Raw genomic sequence first — 20,408 nt, 5'->3', positions numbered from 1 at the left:
ATCCATTATTGTCTCATCAGTGCCCTGAAGTCTGGCAGAGATCAAGTGTACCTGTGTCGCCAGTAATTGGTCAGTCAGTGCAGTCTTCAGCTTTTGGTGATTGCTTCTCCTGCCTAAAGAGATTATGTTCTGTTCTGAAGTTAGTGGCATGTATCTGATTCAGTTTAACATGAGCACTCAGCTGCTATATTGTCATTTCAGGTAAACTGTGCAGTGATCAGGCATGCCTTGCACCCACAGTTCACTGGGCGCTGGGACGATAGGAGCTGCACGGGTGATAAAAACGGTTACATCTGTCAGAGAAGCAAAGGTACGGTCCTGTCGATCTCTCGCAGAGAACATAGGAACAGGAAGCCCATCAGACCTGCTCTGCCATTTTGTTTGTACAGGTCCTTTTTAATAATCCTAATTCCTTGCCCTCTCTCCATATCCCTCAACAGCCTTACATCTCAAGTGGATATCTGTCTCCGATCTTAGCACTTCAGGTGATTCCTTACCGATGGCCTGGAGAGATGGGTTGTTAGCTCACTTTGGGTTGACAGCTGTTGTGTCAGGAATTTTACATAGAAATACATGGAAGTTACAACCAGCAAACGGGCTGTCCCAGCCAGTCCATGTCAGCATTATCCTTCATGCAAATATTCTAATCACTCTGGTCCACTTTTCCTTCCTCCACCCATCCAATCTTAAATGTTGGCATAGCTCCGGTCTCAACCACTAACCCTGGAAATTAGTTCAATAGCCTCACAATTCTGTCTGTAGAAGTTTAGTTAGATGAGTACTAATGAGTAGAAAGCAGATCACTGGCATGCTCAGAATCTACCCACGGGGCGTACCCCCGTGTTCAGAATATACCCCCGGGGGCGTACCCCCATGCTCAGAATCTACCCACGGGGCTATCCCCATGCTCGGAATCAACTCCAGGGGCTATCCCAATGCTCGGAATCGACCCCAGGGGCTATCCCCCATGATTGATTCCCCCCCAGTGCTCCTCAAGCAGCACGGAGCACACTTTTACAGACTGTACAGGGTGACCCTTCTAATTCCACATTCCACTCATTCACTCTGATACATATCAACTGGAAGCTTGAGGTTTGCTGCAGTCATTGTTCCAGTATTTTTGGAACAGCATTCGAATATGTGTCTCATTTGGTTTTATGGAATCTTGCAGCACACAACTGCCTCATCATGTTTTTTTTCTCCCAAAATGCATTCTGCCTGTGTCGCTTCTTTGAAAGAGCCGTCCGATTTATTTCCACACCCCAGTTTTCTCTCCATAACCCTGCAAATTAGTTCTCTTCAAACATATATCCGAAAGTTCCTCTGGAATCCGATCCCTTCACCCTGCAAGGTAGTGTGTTCCACAGCCTCCCATGTGAAATTGTTTCTCCTCATTTTCCCTCTAGTTCTTTTGCCAATTATTTTAAATCTATGACCTTTGCTTACCAGACCTTTGCTTACCACTTGCCAGAGGAAAGTTTCTTCCTACATTTTCTATCAAAAGCCCTCATAATTTTGAATAGCTCTATTTAGGTCTCTGCTTAACCTTCTTTCCTCTAAGGAAAACAATCTCAGTTTCTCCAATCTCTCCACACAGCTGAAGTCCCACATCCCAGCAATCATTCTGGTAAACCTCCTCTGTAACCTAATCCTTCCTAATGTGTGGTGCCTAGAATTGACACAATAATCTAGTGAGTTATGAAGGTTTACAATAACCTCCTTGATTTTGCACTTTAATCCTCTATTCATAAAGCTAATGGTCGTTTATTATGTTACATTACCCAAAGGAAAAGTACATTAGGGAGGCACCTGCTGGATATAAGTGGCATTGCAAGTAAAGAACATTTTCAATGAATCTGATTGAAAGCAGATGGAGTCACTCTGCCTGTGTCAGAAGCAGTCAGTTGGAATATCACAGAAGTCAGTGAGGTGTAGCTACATAGCAGGCAGACTGAGTCTGGAAAACAATGCATCTAAGATGAAGAAAGCTCAGTCGGGTTTGAGCCGTACATCATGCCAATAGGAGCAGCCAAACAAATAGGACAGAACTGACAAAGTTGGTGGTGATTTTTATGTAAATAGGTGCCTCAGACATCAGCCTTTTCTTGCTGGTGATTAGCATTTCTTGCATTGCCTCTACGTGTCGGCACTGGCTGACATGCATCAGCCTGGCTACTGCCATGACATTGAAAAATGGGTGATACAGAACATCCTGAGGTTTAGGCATCCCACTTATGTATTGATTTGCTTCTGAGATGCGAGTGTCACTCACAAGGCTACATTTATTATACATCCCTAATTGCCCTGAGAAGATGGTGGTGACCCTTCTTGAGCTGATGCAGTCCTTATTGTACTCCCACAATGCTGTTGGGTAGGAAATTCCAGGATTTTGACCCAATGATGATGAAGGAACAGCGATATAGTTTCAAGGCAGGATGGTTTGTGACTGAGAGGGGAACTTGGAGGTAATAATATCACTGCTGTTGTCCTTCTGGTGGAGGTGATGGGGGAGGCTTTCATCGTTTTGTATAAGTCTTTTGATCTGGTGGCTCATGCAATCCTCGTGAAGCAACTGGAAACCTTGGTCAAATCCTTGACTTGGCCTGGGACCTGTGCTGGGGCCGATGTGAGTCTCAGTTGGGTTGAGTGACCGCTTCCATTGGTGGCATGAGGGGCTTTTTGACTTGGGGGAAATGTTCACAAAGAAGTGACAGGTCAAGGTTTATGGGGATCAGGAGGCTTGACTCTTGAGATATAGTTTTTGGTTTCGCTATGGACAGCGTGTTGGGATGTAAACTGTTTTGAAGGCAGTTGGAGAAAACCTGCCAAGAGAGCAGTCACCATCAGCATCCTCTTCTATCTCTTTGAGAACTTCCTGAGAATCAAGTGTCAGAAATAGAGAAATTGATACTGCATTTCTCCTGAAAAGCCTGCCAGAAACCTCTTTTGTCGCATTTCTCCTGGAAAGCCAGTCAAACTGATCTTCAACGTCGCCTGAAAAGAAAGATCCCAGTGACAGCCATCTATGCGAATTTGGGACGTCAAGCTAAAAGGGGACAACTGTTGTCTTTCCGTATCATCTCTTTTTTTCCTTCAAGAATTTGCAAGTATTTGGACAAAGTATTCATTTTTGTCTTTTTTTTGTAACAGAGCTCTAAAGAAAAAAATCTCTTTTTTCAATTAACTGCTGTGTGTGTGTGTGTGTGTGTGTGTGTATTTGGGGGGGGGGGTGCTAAGGTCAAAGAAGACTTTCATGTGTCACTCTGTGTGTTAATGTTTTGCTTCATTACTGGTTATGTCTTGTTTTATAATAAACTGATAATTTTGTTGTTTATTAAAGAAACCTGATTGGTGTATTTTATTCAAGGACAAAGAGTCGAGTCTATGATTGACCATATTGGTAACTGGGTAAACATTTAAAATATATGTTGTGACCTGTGGAGAAGTGGAACCTGAAAAGACAGTGCACTCCTCCCACCTCGATCATAACAGTCTTGAGAGTGGGTATTGAGCCCACAACTTTCTGACTCAGAGGCAAAAGTGCTGCTAACTCAGCCAAAGGTCACACAACTCACTTGTGAATCCAGTGTGCTTTGTTCACCAGTTATAGTTTCAAAGGCAGAATTAGAGTAAGTCCCAAAATGCTGGGGAATGCACCATAAAAAGCATCAAGAATCAACATTTCCTGGGAAGGCATACTCCACACACCCCTAACAAATAAACTTTATATTGTTTGTTCTCAGTCTAAATTCATCACTGCAAAACAAACACATTTTGTGTACTTTTGGGTTTTTTTAATTCATGGGCAGTGGGTGGCACTGGCAATTTATTGCCTGTCCCTAATTGCCCTTGAGAAGGTGGCGATGAGCTGTCCTCTTGAACCGCTGCAGTCCATATTGTTTTTCATACAACACAATTGGTGGAATATTGGATTTGTCAGCAGCTTAAGTTGCAAACAGCACCACTCATTTTTATTTTATTTAGAGATACAGCACTGAAACAGGCACTTCGGCCCACCAAGTCTGTGCCGGCCAAGAACCACCCATTTATACTAACCCTACAGTAATCCCATATTCCCTACCTACACTAGGGGCAATTTACAATGGCCAATTTACCTATCACCTGCAAGTCTTTGGCTGTGGGAGGAAACCGGAGTACCCGGCGAAAACCAACGCGGTCACAGGGAGAACTTGCAAACTCCGCACGGGCAGTACCCAGAATCGAACCCGGGTCCCTGGAGCTGTGAGGCTGCGGTGCTAACCATTGCGCCACATGTTATACACAAGGCTGCTGGGTTTCAATTTTTACAGGAAAACAAACTGCAGAATGTGGTCTTAAAACACCGATAAAATTCCTGAACACTTGTGTCATTAAAATAATAACTTACTAAAATTACCAAAGCTAATTGCCCTGATTGGCCTTTAGTCAGGGTTCGTTTTTGAGTTTTAGGTTGTTCTGCGGATGGGCACCAGCATATAGAGTAGAAAAGGGGAATAAGGTGCACAAAGTGATAGCGTTAGATAGTACTAGAGAAGGAAGTAGTATATTAGATTTGCGGAGACTAAGAAGGACTACGAGGAGTACAAAGACAAGTTTAGAATGCTTTTTTTGTAAACGCACAAAGTGTGGTGAATAGGGTTGGTGAGCTACAAGCACAAATAGCCTTGTGGGAATATGATACAGTGGCAATAACAGAAAAGTAGCTAAAAACTAGAGAGGGGGGACTTTAATTACCCAAATTTCAATTGGGATAATGTTAGAGTAAAGAGAAAGGAGGGGGAGGAATTTCTAAAATGTGTTCAGGAGAACTTCCTTGACCAGTATGCTCTCGATCCAACTAGGAAGGAGGCATTGCTGGATCTGGTGCTGGGGAATGAGGTGAGTCAAGTGGACCAAGTGTCTGTGGGGGAACACTCGGGTAAGAGTGATCATTGTATCATAAGGTTTAGATTAGCGATGGAGAAGAACAAGGAACAATCTATAGTATAACTTCTAAATTGGAAGAGGGCTAACTTCAATAGGATGAGAGGGGATATAGCCATTGTAAAATGGAACCAAAGATTGACAGGAAAAACAATCGGTGATCTTTAAAGAGGAGATGTTTCAGGTACAGGCTAGGTAAATTTCAACAAAAGGGAAAGGCAGGGGGAACCAAAGCCAGGGCTCCTTAGATGACAAGGGAGATAGAGAATATGATGAAACAAAATGAGAGGGTGTATGATGCTTGTCTGTTGAATTCTTCAAGTGCAAACCAGGCTAAAATACAATAAGCTGAGGGGGGAAGTGAAGAGGAAAATGAGACTGGCAAAAAGAGAATATGAGAATAGAATGGCAGTCAACATAAAAAGGAACCCAAAAATCTTCTTCTGGCATGTAAATAGTAAGTGGGCAGTAAAAGGCTGGGTGGGTCCTATTAGGAGCAAAGAGTGATATGTGCTTAGAGGTGCAGAACAAGGCTAGAGTACTTAATGAGTACTTTGTATCAGTGTTTACTAAGGAAGAGAATGCTAACAATATATTAGTAGAAGTGGAGATAGTGAGGTATTGGATGTGGGTTGATAACTGATAGGCAGGATGTACTGGAAAGGTAGGCTGTACTTCGAGTGGATAAGTTACCTGGTCCAGATGTTTTGCATCCCAGGTTATTAAAGGAAGTGGGAATGGAGATAACGGAAGGGCTTGCCATAATCTTCCAATCTTCCCTGGATACGGGGGAGATGCCAGAGGTTTGGAGAGTGGAAAATAAGACACCCTTATTCAAGAAAGAGTGTAAGAACATGGCTAGTAACTACAGGCCAGTTGAACATCAGTGGTGGATAAGGTTTTAGAAACAATAATCAGGAAAAAAAAATCAACAGGCACTTGGAAAGGTTTGAGTTAATTAGGGAGAGCTAGCACAGATGTGTAAAAGGCAAATCATGCCTGACTAATCTAAATGAATTTTTTGATGAAGTATCAGAAGGTTGAAGAAGGGAATGCAGTGGATGTTGTCTGTATGGATACCTCATAAAAGAATGGTTACCAAAATTGAGGCTCATGGAATAGTAGGGTCAGTGTCATCTTGACTAGAGTTAGCTTAAGGACAGAAAACAGCAAGTCATGGTAAATGGTTGTTTTTCAGACTGGAGGATGGTAGTGGTGTTCCCCAGGGGTCAGTGCTAGGACCACTGCTTTTATTGCTATATATAAATGACTTGGATCTTGGAATACAGAGCAGAATCTCAAAATTTGTTGATGGTACCAAATTGGAGGTGTGGCAGACAGTAAGGATGATACCAATCGACTGCAATAGGACAGAGATAGGCTTGCAGAATGGGCAGACAAGTGGCAGATGAAATTTAATACCAAGAAGTGTGAGGTGATCCATTTTGGCAGAAGGGATAAGGTGAGTCAATATAGACTGAATGGCACAGTTCTAAAGAGTGTGCAGGGACAGAGGGTTCATGTGCATCGATCTTTGAAGGTGGCAGGACATATTGAGAGAGTAGTTAGCAAAGCATATGAGATCTTGGGCTTCATAAATAGAGGTACCAGTATGAAAGCAGGGAAGTTATGCTGACACTTTATAAAGCTCTGGTTAGGCCACAACAGGAGTATTGCATCCAGTTCTGGTCACCACACTTTAGGAAGGGTGTGAGGGTCTTTGAGAGGGCGCAGAAGAGATTTACCTGGTCTCACATGTGATTCTGCTGTTTCAGTGGCAAGTATCTCTTCTGCTGGATATTAGTTACAACAGTGATGACTGTGGGAGGACTGTGTGAATTTGTCTCTTTAGCTTGAAGCATAACTCTTTGTACATTCCCACTGACCCTAACTGTCTTCATTCCTATTCAGACCCATCTCTACCATCAACACCTGCCAAGTTTCCACCTCCATTGACGTCAAAGCTGAGCTACATGAACAGCACCTACCGAGTTATCCAGAAGCCTCTCACTTGGCTGGAAGCTGCCTGGCTCTGCGAGACTCGCAATGAGACCCTGGTCACTGTGGCGGATCCCTACCATCAGGCTTTTCTCACACAGGTCATGACCAGCATCCAATTCCCCCTCTGGATCGGACTGTCTAACGACGAGGTAGCACCTATTACCAAGCCTCTTTATCAGAGTTTACTGTGTAAATCTGCATTGCAAACCCATAACAGTCACTTACATTTTGTAAGTACCATGAAGAATGATAACTGCAACTAGTAAAGCAATTTTATTTGCCTGATGCTGAGATATTGCAATCAGTGAATTACACCACAGTTCTGTCACTGTAAGCTGAGCATTGGTGCAAAAATGGTATCTGTGACTTTTAAGTGACACAATTGTGAACATGTTGGTGTATTAGTCCCAATCAGGTTATATGGAAATACATAGAAGTTACAACACAGAAACAGACCATTTGGACCAAATCAGTGTCAGGATTTACCCGCTCTGAGAGCAAATAATTGAAATTGCAGTTATCCACTTTGTTTCCTTATCTATCCAACGCCTTTTCCTTCACGACATAAGGGATAATTTTAACCTAAACTTCCCAGCAGGAAACTGATGAGATCAGATCAGCTGCTGTGTTTACCCCCAAATTTACCTTCCATTGGCTTCAGTCAAATGGGTGGGGGGATGGGGGACAGGTGGCGGGGAGTGACGGGTGGGTGTGTCAGTGATGTGCGACAGACAGGCAGGGGTGTATAACAGGCAGCCAAATTGATTCAGTCAATGTCCCGCTGGGCAGATTTGGTTAAAATGGCCCTGATTGTTTCTTCTACAACCACTAACACTGGAAATGAATTCCATAGCCTCGCAATTCTCTGTGTGGAGAGGTTTCTCCTGTCCTCTCTTCTAACATTTAATCTTATATCTTTGGCCCTTCCTTCTAGAATCCTCAACTACTGGAAACAATCTGTCTCTATCCACACTGTCCCATCCTTTCATAATTGTAAATATTTCTATCAAATATCTCCATAATTTGTATTTTTCTAATGAAAAAAGACCCAACATTTGAAGTCTTTCTCTGTATTTGTATTTTCCCATACCAGGCAGCATCCTGGTGAACCTGTGTTCCTCCCTCTCTCAAGCCTCAGTATTCTTCCTGTAGTGTGGAGCCCAGTACCGTACACATTACTCTACTCTAACTGAGTTCCGATAAAGATTTTATATCAACTCATCATTACTTCTTGCCTTTAATATTTTGTATCTCTTGAGATAAAACCTAGAATTCTTTTTACAGCCTCATCAACCTGAGGTGCTGCCTTTAACACCCTGTGAACCTGTACCCCTCAGTTGCTCAGGATCAAGTGCTAGGCCCAACCATCTTCAGCTGCTTCATCAATGACTTTCCCTCCATCATAAGGTCAGAAGTGGGGATGTTTGCTAATGATTGCACAATGTTCAGCACCATTCACAATTCCTCAGATAATGAAGCGGCCCATGTACAGATGCAGCAAGACCTGGGCAATATCCAGACTTGGGCTGATTAATGGCAAGTAACATTCGCGCCACACAAGTGCCAGGCAATGACCGTCTCAAACAAGAGAGAATTTAATCATCTCTCCTTGACGTTCAATGACATTACCATCACTGAATCTCCCACTATCAACATCCTGGGGGTTACCATTGACCAGAAACTGAACTGGACCAGCCACATAAATACTGTGGCTACAAGAGCAGGTCAGAGGCTGGGATTTCTGCGGTGAGTAACTCACCTCCTAACTCCCCAATGCCTGTCCACCATCTACAAGGCACAAGTCAGGAGTGTGATGGAATACTCTCCACTTGCCTGGATGAGTGCAACTCCAACAACACTCCAGAAACTCGACACCATGCAAGACAAAGCAGCCCACTTGATTGGCACCCCATCCACCACCTTCAACATTCACTCCCTCCACCACTGACACTCAGTGGCAGCAGTGTTTACCATCTACAAGATGCACTACAGCAACTCACCAAGGCTCCTTTGACAACACCTTCCAAACCTGTGACCTCTACCATCTAGAAGGACTAGGGCAGCAGATGCGTGGGAACACCACCACCTGCAGGTTCCCCTCTACATTGAATTTCATCTGTCATATTTTTGTCCATTCCCTCATCGTGTCTGAATTGTTCATCCCTAGTTTTAGGTCATGGCTAGCAAGGCCAGTGTGATTTCCCCTTGCACAGAAATTAACATTTTCACTGTGCCTACAACACTTTTAGGCAAAACTGCAGTGCTTAGGGTGCAGACGAGCATGGCGAGGCTAGAATTTGATGACACCTCTTACTGTGAGGAACTGTGAATAGTTACTAGCCCCTGTGATTGGTGAGGGCTGTGAGTGCAGTGGGTCAAAGTGTGAACTGAAAATCTGCACCAGTGGACGAGTCAATGGGGCTATAAACCCATTGAAGAGTGCGACTGCCCTTGAAATGATTAAGTAAAGAATGAGTAGCACACATCTGGCTGCCTCCTTTACTGACTACTTTGAGGGGGAAGTATTTAACTTTGCCTCGTGTGTGTAGTTTATCACACAGAGGTGTCTCAAAGCAGCAACACATCTTACAACCCATAACCCACAGGAACAAATGCCAAGTTTACCAATGTCTGGTCAGTCGCATCCTTAAAAAACACACTGCAAACTGTGTTGGCCTTTACAAAGCAGTTAGTGGGACTAATTGGATTATTCTCTCAAAGAGCTGGCACAGACACAATGGGCACAATGTGCTGTATTATTCAATGAGCTTTTAGCATATTAAATACTTTACATCTGCAAGTATTTACTGTCTAGAAAATCTTGTCGCATTTCTTGTCAAACATTGAGTCTTTTGTGCCACATTATTCCATGATTCTATATATAATTCTAAGATATATATAATACAGGCAGGTGTCTAATACTCTATTTCAGACTTCTTGTGGTTTTTTTTCCCCCCAGTGGTTGGTGAGACAACAGACTGTGGCAGTCAGCAGGATTCTGTAATCGAACAACGTGATTTGACTTGTAGTAATGTCAGCTTGCTGCATGTTGTGGGGGAATGACCTGCTGTGTGTGTCCTATCCAACCCTTCACTTGTTCAAAGGCTCCTGCTACTTCAGCGATGGTTCCACTTGTCCTCACAAACTCTGCGCCACCCACACCCGGCTGACAGCGATGGCATCGGTTCACCAGTGAGAGCTGACCTTGTGTGCTCACACACTACACAACACACGGCGGGCAATTTTAACCTACCACATCATGCAGGAAACTCACAGGATCGGGTGGAGCACTAGTTTTACCTGCCCCCACCCCCACCCAATATCCCCATCCATTAAAGAAAGACTTGCATTTAGATAGTGTTTTTCATGACCAGCAGGCATTTCAAATTACTTTACAGCCACTGTTGTAATGTCGGCTACATTGACTTTCTAGGAGAGTAAAATTGGACTGGGTGTATAACCTGGGTTGCACCCGATCCAGTCAGTTTCCCAATGAATGGAGTAGGTTAAAATTACCCCCACAGACTTTGCTCATTACTAACCCCTCACAGCTACAATCACAGATCTCTACACCATGTCAAGTCTCACTCACTTGGAGCACTTTATAACTTTTGATGCCTCTCAGTCTTAAAAGCAAGCACAAGGCCCCTCGAGATTCCTGTGTGCACTGACTGCGTCCCCATTTTGTGAACTGTTACCTGCCCGGCTGATTTGAACTGAGATGTTAGCACGGGTCTTAAAGAGTTGAGAGGAATATTGCACACAATAGTTCCTGAGCTCGTGTTTAACTGGGCTTAAAATCACAAATCTCATGCTGAGCATTTTCCCGTTTCTGATAGTCAAGTATATAAAAAGCACCACAGACTCCTCCCAACTGCATTCAAAGTATGTCAGCACCACCCGCTCAGGTATCACGGAATCAGAGCGTGTCACACATTTACTCCTTTATAATGTGACTTTTATTCATTTCTTCTCTCCCTACAGTTACCAAATCTGATCGAACCTATTCCTGGAGGTTTAATAACATGATTTCCTGCTTCTAACCAGAAAATTAAAAAATAATTTTGTTTAATGGCCCTATGTTTTTTTATCCCCCTCCCCTCCAGATTGCTGGAGGCAGTGCTTTGGGGATTAAACTTTAATTTCTGGAGACTCCAAGCCAATCCTGAAGGGTTGGCAACCCTAGCCCTCTCGTGATCTCCTCACTCTGTCCACTTTCCCCATCCGTCACTGTTCTCTAAGCAGAGAGCTGGCCCAGGGTGACTAACCTGCAATCTCCCTGCTGGAGAACCAGCCCTGGATGTCACGCTCTTCAGCTACCCTCCAACATAGGCACGGTCGCAATCGGAAAACCCAGAGTACGGACGTGACTGCTCCATGACACTTGTTCAAGGGGTCCATTCCAATCTTGACTCTCTTCCATCACCCCCTGTGCTCACTGACCAACATTGGCTCCCAGTCAAACAGAAAATTGAATATAAAATTCTCCCTGGCCTCACCCCTGCCCATCGCTGTAACCTCCTCCAGCCCTCCTAGCCTCTGAGAACTCTGTGCTCCTCCAGTTCTGACCATTTGCACATTCCTGATTTTAATCACTATTGGCGGCCAGGCTTTTAGCTGTTGAGGCCCTAAGTTCTGGAATTCCCTCCCTGAAAAACTCTGCCTCGCGATCTCACTTTCTTCTTTTAAGACTCTCCTTAAAAGCTATCTCTTTGACCAAGCTTTTGGTCACCTGTCCTAATACTGTGGCTCAGTGTTAAATTTTGTTTGATAACACTCCTATGAAGCATCTTGGGATGCTTTACGACATGAAAGGTGCTATATAAATACAAGTAGTTGTTGTTTTTCACTGCTTTGCTCTCTCTCTCTGGCCGGGTTTACTCACCGCCTGTGCTGCTGCACTCAGTAATGGCTGTGATTTTACGCAGGGAGCCAGAACCTTCTCTTGGCTCAGCAGGGAGGAGTTGGAGTACACCAACTGGCAGGAGGGGGAGCCACGCCAGGTCTCGGGCTGCGCTCACATGGACGTGGACGGGACATGGCGCACATCCAACTGTGACTTGAAGCTGAAGGGAGCAATCTGCAAAGTGGCTGGAGGTAGGTGGAGTGAATTCCACACTCTGATGTGGCAGGAGCAGGATGGGTTTGAAGGTCCTGATAAGTGGAGAGCAATGAGGCTTATGTGGAGCATAACACGCTTAGCTGGGCCAAATGGCCTGTTTTTGCGCTGTCAAATTCTATGTAATCCTGCAAAGTCTTTGAATATGTTGTCACCTCCCAAAAGCATGCCTATTTTTTCCAGAACTCCATTTTTTTATTTATTTCATGGGATGTGGGCACACTGGCAAAGCCAGCATTTATTGCCCATCCCTAGTTGCCCTTGAGAAGATGGTGGTGAGCTGCCTTCTTGATCCACTGCAGTCCTTGAAGTGTAGGTACACCCACAGTGCTGTTAGGAAGGGAGTTCCAGGATTTTGATCCAATGACAGTGAAGGAACGGCGATATAGTTCCAAGTCAGGATGGTGTGTGGCTTGGAGGGGAACTTGCAGGTGGTGGCGTTCCCATGGATCTGCTGCCCTTGTCCTTCTAGGTGGAAGAGGTCGCGGATTTGGAAGGTGCTGTCAAGGGAGGCTTGATGACTTGCTGCAGTGCATCTTGCAGATGGTACACACTGCTGCTACTGTGTGTTACTGGTGGAGGGAGTCAATGTTGAAGGTGGTGGATAGGGTGCCAATCAAGTAGGCTGCCCTTGTCCTGGATGGTGTTGAGCTGCCTGAGTGTTGTTGGAGCTGCACCCATCCAGGCAAGTGGACAGTATTCCATCACACTGCTGACTTGTGCCTTGTAGATGGTGGACAGGCTTTGGGGAGTTAGGAGGTGAGTTACTCGCCACAGGTTTCTCAGCCTCTTACCTGCTTGAATCCCTCCAGTCAGCTTTCCACCCCTTCACAGTACCAAAATAGCTCTTACCAAAGTCACAAATGACATGCTGTGTGACTGTGACAAAGGTAAACTATCCCTCTTCATCCCTGTTGACCTGTCTGTAGCATTGACACAGTTGACCACACTATCCTCTTCCAACACCTCTCCACTCTCATCCAGCTGGGTGGGACAGCACTGACCTGGTTCCATTCTTATCTATTTAATCGTAGCCAGAGAATCACTGGCAATGGTTCTCTTCCTGATCCCACAGTTACCTCTGGAATCCCCCAAGGATCTATCCTTGGCTCCCTCCTATTTCTCATCTACATGCTGCCCCTCAGTGACATCATCCGAAAGCACAGCGTTAGTTTTGACATGTACGCTGGCAACACCCAGCTCGAGCTCACCACCACTTCTCTCGACTCCTCCATTAGTGCTAAATTATCAGAGTGTTTATCTGACATCCAGTACTGGATGAGCAGAAATTTCCTCCAGTTAAATATTGGGAAGACTGAAGCCATTGTTTCCAGTCTCTGCTCCAAACCCGGTTCCCTAGCTACTGCCTGCATTCCTTTCCCTGGCAACAATCTGAGACTAAACCAGTCTGCTCGCAGCCTTGGTGTCATATTTGACCCCGAGATAAGCTTCCAATCACATATCCGTGCCATCACTAAGACAACCTATTTCCACCTCTGTAACATCGCCTGCCTTCACCCCTGTCTCAGTTCATCTGCTGCCGAATCCCTCATCCGTGCCTTTGTTACCTCCAGACTAGACTATACTACCGCACTCCTGGCTGGTCTCCCATATTCTACTCTCCATAAACTTGAAGTCATCCAAAATTCTGCTGCCTGTGTCGTATCTCGCACCAAGTCCCGTTCCCCTATCACCCCTGTGCTTGCTGACCTACATTGGCTCCCAGTCAAGCAACGTCTTGATTTTAAAATTTTCGTCCTTGTTTTCAAATCCCTCCATGGTCTCACCCCCTCCCTACCTCTGTATCTCCTCCAGCCCCACAACCCTTCGATATATCTGCGCTCCTCTAATTCTGGCCTCTTGAGCATCCCTGATTTTAATCACTCCACCATTGGTGGCTATGCCTTCAGTTACCTAGGCACTAAGCTTTGGAGTTCCCTCCCTACTCCTCTCTGCCTCTCTACCTCACTTTCCTCCTTTAAGACACTCCTCAAAACATACCTCTTTGACCAAGCTTTTGGTCATCTGACTCCTTATGTGATTTGAGGTCACATTTTGTTCCTGTGAAGTGCGTTGGGATGTTTTAATTAAAGGCTGTTTGTATATTGTTATATTAGTCGTAAAGAGCTAAGAAATAATTGGCATGTGTAAGTATTTTTTTTTCTTATTCATTCATGGGATGTGGGCGTCGCTGGCCATGCTAGCATTTATTGCCCATCCCTAATTGTCCTTGAGAAGGTGGTGGTGAGCTGCCTTCTTGAACTGCTGCAGTCCATGTGAGGTAGGTACACCCACAGTGCTGTTAGGAAGGGAGTTCCAGGATTTTGACCCAGCGACAGTGAAGGAACAGCGATAAAATTCCAAGTCAGGATGGTGTGTGACTTGGAAGGGAACTTGCAGGTGGTGGTGTTCCCATGCATTTGCTGCCATTGTCCTTCTAGTTGGTAGAGGTCGCGAGTTTGGAAGGTGCTGTCCAAGGAGCCTTGGTGCGTTGCTGCAGTGCATCTTGTTGATGGTACACACTGCTACCACTGTGCGTCGGTGGTGGACAGACTGAATGTTTGTGGATGGGGTGCCAATCAAGCGGGCTGCCTTGTCCTGGATGATGTCGAGCTTCTTGAATGTTGTTGGAGCTGCACCCATCCAGGCAAGTGGAGAGTATTCCATCACACTCCTGACTTGTGCCTTGTAGATGTTGGACAGGCTTTGGGAAGTCAGGAGGTGAGTTACTTGCCGCGGGATTCCTAGCCTCTGACCTGCTCTTGTAGCCACAGTATTATATGGCTACTCCCATTCAGTTTCTGGTCAATGGCAATCCCTAAGATGTTGATAGTGGGGGATTCAGCAATCGTAATGACGTTGAATGTCAAGGGGAGATGGTTAGATTCTCTCTTGTTGGAGATGGTCATTGCCCGACACTTGTGTGGCGCGAATGTTACTTGCCACTTATCAGCCCAAGCCTGGATATTGTCCAGGTCTTGCTGCATTTCTACATGGACTGCTTCAGTATCTGAGGAGTCACGAATGGTGCTGAACATTGTGCATTCATCATCGAACATCCCCACTTCTGACTTTATGATTGAAGGAAGGTCATTGATGAAGCAGCTGAAGATGGTTGAGCCTAGGACACTACCCTGAGGAACTCCTGCAGTGATGACCTGGAAATGAGATGATTGACCTCCAACAACCACAACCATCCTCCTTTGCTCTAGGTATGACTCCAACCAGCGGAGAGCTCCCCCCCCATATTTCATGCCTGCACTGGAGTCATGTGACATGTAACACTACGCTGTTCTAGGCAGTTCATACCAGGCAGCATGGCGAGCTGTATTAAACATAAAGAGCTCCAGCCTTTCCAAGTCTAAAGTGTGATTATTTTTATTTTATGGTAACCAGAAGACATAATATGGTGGCAGCAGGAATCTGTGAATAAACCTAAAACATTTTAAACAAACTTAATTAATGCTGAATTAGATTGAAAAATTGACCCAAATTAGTGCCAAAGAGAGAGACAAACTGAGTGCAAAAGACGAAATGTCGGCCAGCACAGCAATAAATGCACAGCTACAGCCCATAATGAGTTGGAAAGCTGATGATATCGTAGAGGCATTTGAGAAGTTCAAACAAAAGTACAGATTGACATTCAGTCGTTTTCTAAAAGGCACTAGCGATGAAAAGAGAGTCAGCTATATCCTCCTGTGGGCGGGAGATAAAGGATTACATTTGTTTCATAGATGGGAGCAGAGTGAAGAGGACAGCAGAAACCCAGACAATATCTTTGAAAGATTCAGCACCCATCTCCAGCCAAAATCAAATCATCAGATTTACTAATATGAATTTCAAGGTCTCAGACAGGAATTAGGTGAGCCTGCTGACAATTTTGTAACAAGATTGAAAAATGTAGCCAGAATTTGTAAATTTATGGACACTGATGAAAGGCTGATAGATCCAGCTCATTTTGTGTTCTGCACATCCTGAAGTACAGAAAGTGCCAAATGGAAAGGACAAGCTCACAATATCGCAGGCTGTAGACACTGCCAACGCACATGAAGCCACAAGCACGCAGATGAAGACACTGACTACCCAAATGGCTCGCCGTCAGTTAGGTGAAGAGAAAGGCAGCAGTGTTGATGCAGTGAAACAGCAACAAAAGAAGTTACACCAGAGAGAAAGACATGCAGGAGCTGTGGACGACCACATGAATTGACAGATAGAAGGAAACGTCCCGCATTTGGATCAATCTGCAGAGCTTGCGGAAAGACCAATCACTGGGCAAAGATGTGCAGAACAAAGGAAGAAGGTGGCAGACAAGTCACCAGAGCCAGAGTAACAGGGCGAATGAGTAGTAAAAGAAACCAAAACATCCATACCCAGGAAGATGACGATGAGTTTGAGAACATGACAGACATAGGAACCATAGAATTGCATGAAATGTCTGGATGTGACAGTTCCCAGAGAAAAGGAATTCAAACGACCATTCAGATCAGGAAGAGGGTGAGAAATAAGCCCACAACGATAAATCTGAAGGTGAAGATCGATACCGGAGTGCAGAGTAACATCATCCCGCTCAGACTATACCAGAAAATCTTTCCTGAAAATTTGGAAGAAAATGGTTCCCAAGGAAATGTGCTCTGAAACTGAACAAAGTCATACTAACCGCATACGGGGAACTGAGACTCGACAGCTAGGAATAACCTAAATCAGAGGGACACACAAAGGAAAAGATGTTAATGTATGTTCTACGTCACAGAAACAGATGGTCCATCTATCCTGGGGTTGAGTATTTGTGAAGAGCTGCAGATTATCTCAGTAAACCATGAGGTGAAGGAGGTGACACTGAGGGTTGAAGATAGTACACCCATTGAAAAGCGCCCTCCGATCAGAAGCAAAGAAGATCTGGTACAAATGTACCCAGCGTGTTTTGATGAGACGGTTGGATGCTTTGAAGATTTTGAATATCACATCACTATTGACCCAGCGATGAAACCAGTGGTTAATCCCCCACGTAAAGTATCAGTAGAACTAAAAGAAAAGCTCTTTTTCAAGAGAGCTCCAAGTGATGGAAAAAAAGGTGATCGTCATAGTCACAGAGCCTACAGATTGGGTAAATTCCATTGTGGTGAGAAAGAAGCCAAATGGATTGTTATGAATTTGCCTGGATCCCAAAGATTTTAACCAAGCAATAAAGAGGGATAATTACCCTATCCCAACACTGGAAGAAATCACACCAGCACTGGCAGGGGCAAATATTTTCAGCAAGCATGATGCAAGAAATGGCTACTGGAATGTGAAGCTTGACGAGGAATCTTCACTGTTCACAACATTCAACACACCCTTTGGATGGTACAAATTCCTGCATCTACCTTTCGGCCTTAAAGTGAGCCAGGATGTGTTCCAGCCGAAAGTAGACGAGATATACCGAGGATGTAAATGAGCAGTCGGCATAGCTGATGATATCCAGATATATGGTGTGGACGGAAACTATCATGACAACCATGTACATGAAGCCATGGAGAGAACCAGGAAAGCTGGGATTAAGCTAAACGCAGAAAAATGTATTGTGAAAGTGACAGAATGCCAGTTCTTCGGAATGGTGTACACACCTGACAGAGTCAAGCAAAGTCCTGAAAGAATCTCAGCCACCTCTGGGCTGGAAGCTCCAAGAGACGAGAGAGTTGTGAAGTTTCCTTAGCTTGATCCAACACATGAACTCCTTCATACTGCATATGTCGGAACACATAGAAAACCCGCAGGAGCTGATGAAAGAAGATGTAGAGTACCAGTGGTCAGATTCACATGACAGGAGTTTCAACAAACTCAAAAAGGTAGTATGCAAGGAGACAAGTCTGTCGTACTACGACAGAAAGAAACCTGTCACTCTGCAAGAAGATACTCTACAAAGGACTGGGAGCAGCCCTGGTACAAGAGGGAAAGCCAATAGCATTTGCATCCAAAGCTCTAACCTCAGTTGAGACCATATATATGAGCATAGAAAGAGAGCTTTTAGCAGTCGTGTATGGATGTGAGAAGTTCCACATATATCTCTATGGGAGAAAGTTCATCCTGGAGAGTGATCATCGTCCACAAGAGCAGATCTACAAGCAGAATCTATATAAAGCAGCAGCAAGACTGCAGAGATTACTCTTCAGGCTTCAGAGTTACGATTTCACTCTGAAATACGAGCCAGGAAGAGAAATGGTGCTGGTGGACACCCTATCTCAGCTGTCACCACAGAAGAAACATGAGATTAGGCATAAAGATTCATCACCGAGTGAACGTAACACCACCGAAACTGAGTCAAATTAGAGATGAGACCAGCAAAGATGAGGAGTTACAGAGGCTCTCTCAGCAAGTGATCCAGGGATGGCCTGATAAGATACAGCACACACAGCCAGCAATACAGCAGTACTGGTCTATCAGAGATGACATCTCAGTAGAAGATGGTGTTCTGCTGGCCGGATCCAGAATAATCAAACCCAAAACAATGCAGGAAGAACTTCTCCAGAAGATACACAAAGGCCACGTGGGAATGGAGAAGTGTAAGCTCAGAGCCAGATCAGTTGAGTACTGGATAGGCATATACAAAGACATCAAAAATATGGTGTCTACATGCAATGTATGCCAGAAGTACAGAAACACACAGCAAAAAGAGGAGATGATAGTTACTGAAGTACCAACCAAACCATGGCATACTGTAGAATCCTGATTTATTCACACACAATCAAGAATGGTATCTCATTGTCACAGCCTATTACTCAAAGTTCCTTTTTAACCAGAAGGTGAAAGACTTGAAAGCCACATCAGTCCTCTCAGCAGTATGAGTTCTGTTCGCTGAGCAAGGGATTCCTGAAAGATTAAAATGCAACAATGGCACCCAATCCAACTCCACAGAATTTAAGGAATTCACTAACCAGTATGGGTTCAACACCATCACCTCTTCACCACATTGTCCATGGGGACATGGGTTTATAGAAAGACATGACAAGACGGTCAAAAGAACCCTTGCAAAATGCTGAGAGACGAAGGAAGACCCAAACCTGGCCTTATTGTCACCCCGATCCACACCTCTCAAGGTTGACAAGAAATCGCCTGCAGAGCTGTTGAATGGAAGAAAATATAAGACTACTCTTCCAAGCAAAATACATCCTTCAAATGACCAGGAGGAAGTGAGACAACAACTCACTGAAGCACAGGTAAGAGGAGAGCAACACTTCAACAAATATGCTAAATCCTTACCCGAGCTAATGAAAGGACAAACTGTACATGTACAGAATCCAATCATGAAAACCTGGAGCACAGCAAAAGTTGTTAGTGAAGCTGAGACTCCAAGGTCATATATCATTGAGACTGCACTGGAGTGCTGAGGTTTGCACTGGAGTGCTGACTTGGGTTGCATTAGAGTGCTACAGTGGAAGTTTGGTAACTGAGGATAATTAAGGGTTAATTTTATCTTAAATCTAATCTGTCTTTTATTTAGCAGAGTAACTTAACAGTTGCTGTTAGGGTTGGAGAAGGTGAATTTTAGACCAGCTTTAAACAGGGTTCACTCAGGCTCTGCTTGCATCTGCACCTTGTTAATTAGAGAATTGGCTTAAACCAGTTTTCAGGGGGCTAGAGTCAGTCAGTATAAAAGTGAGTCATCTTACAGTGCTGATTTGGGTTGCATTAGAGTGCTACAGTGGAAGTTTGGTATCTGAGGAAGTTCGGTAAGGAGGGAGCGAGGAGCTCCTTTCACTTCCTACCTGTCCTCAGAGTGAGGTGGGTTGAGAGCTTCCAAAGAGCACAGCTGACTGGGAGAAGACTTGGAGGGCGGAGTTCCGGACCGGTAAGTATAAAAAACTTACCTCTGGTTAAAAAAAACTGAAAGTGACGTCACAGGAAAGCTGTGATGTGATTGGCTGGTCGGGCATTTTTTTGACTGAATTTGAAAATAAAACATTGATAAAAATTGATTAAAACCCTAATTAACTAATTAATAAGTAGAGTAACTAAACCAGAGGGAGGAGATTACTGTATTTAGTTAGCATTTAATATTTATAGTAGGAATCTAGCACTAGGGACCATATAGTTATTATAACAATTTAGTAAGGATTTAATAAGTATTTATTTATTTTAAATTAATTTATTAATTAGTGCTAGAAATGTCAGTTAGAGGGGTGAAGTGCTTCACATTTGAGATGTGGGAGGTCCGTGACGCTTCCAGCGTTCCGGGCGACTACATCTGCAGGAAGTGTACCCAGTTGCAGCTCCTCACAGACCGCATGGATCGGTTGGAGCAGCAACTGGATGCACTTAGGAGCATGCAGGTGGCAGAAAGCATCATAGACAGGAGTTTTAGAGAAGTGGTTACACCCAAGGTGCAGGC

The 20,408-nt window shown here is 44.4% G+C and overlaps 1 protein-coding gene across 1 annotated transcript in view; it reads left to right on the top strand.

Moving 5' to 3' along the window:
• mrc2 (mannose receptor, C-type 2) overlaps positions 1 to 20,408 on the top strand; it is a 262,300-nt gene that overhangs the window by 215,517 nt on the left and 26,375 nt on the right. Inside the window, exons 29-31 of the mRNA XM_068013057.1 lie at positions 202 to 310; positions 6,835 to 7,073; positions 11,853 to 12,021. Of these exons, the coding sequence (XP_067869158.1) occupies positions 202 to 310; positions 6,835 to 7,073; positions 11,853 to 12,021 (517 nt within the window). The remainder of the gene's footprint in view (positions 1 to 201; positions 311 to 6,834; positions 7,074 to 11,852; positions 12,022 to 20,408) is intronic.

The sequence above is a fragment of the Heterodontus francisci genome, chromosome 33, assembly GCF_036365525.1.
Source record: "Heterodontus francisci isolate sHetFra1 chromosome 33, sHetFra1.hap1, whole genome shotgun sequence".
Lineage (NCBI taxonomy): Eukaryota > Metazoa > Chordata > Chondrichthyes > Heterodontiformes > Heterodontidae > Heterodontus > Heterodontus francisci.
Note: the sequence above shows the minus strand (reverse complement) of the source record. Positions and strands in the feature narration are given on the sequence as shown.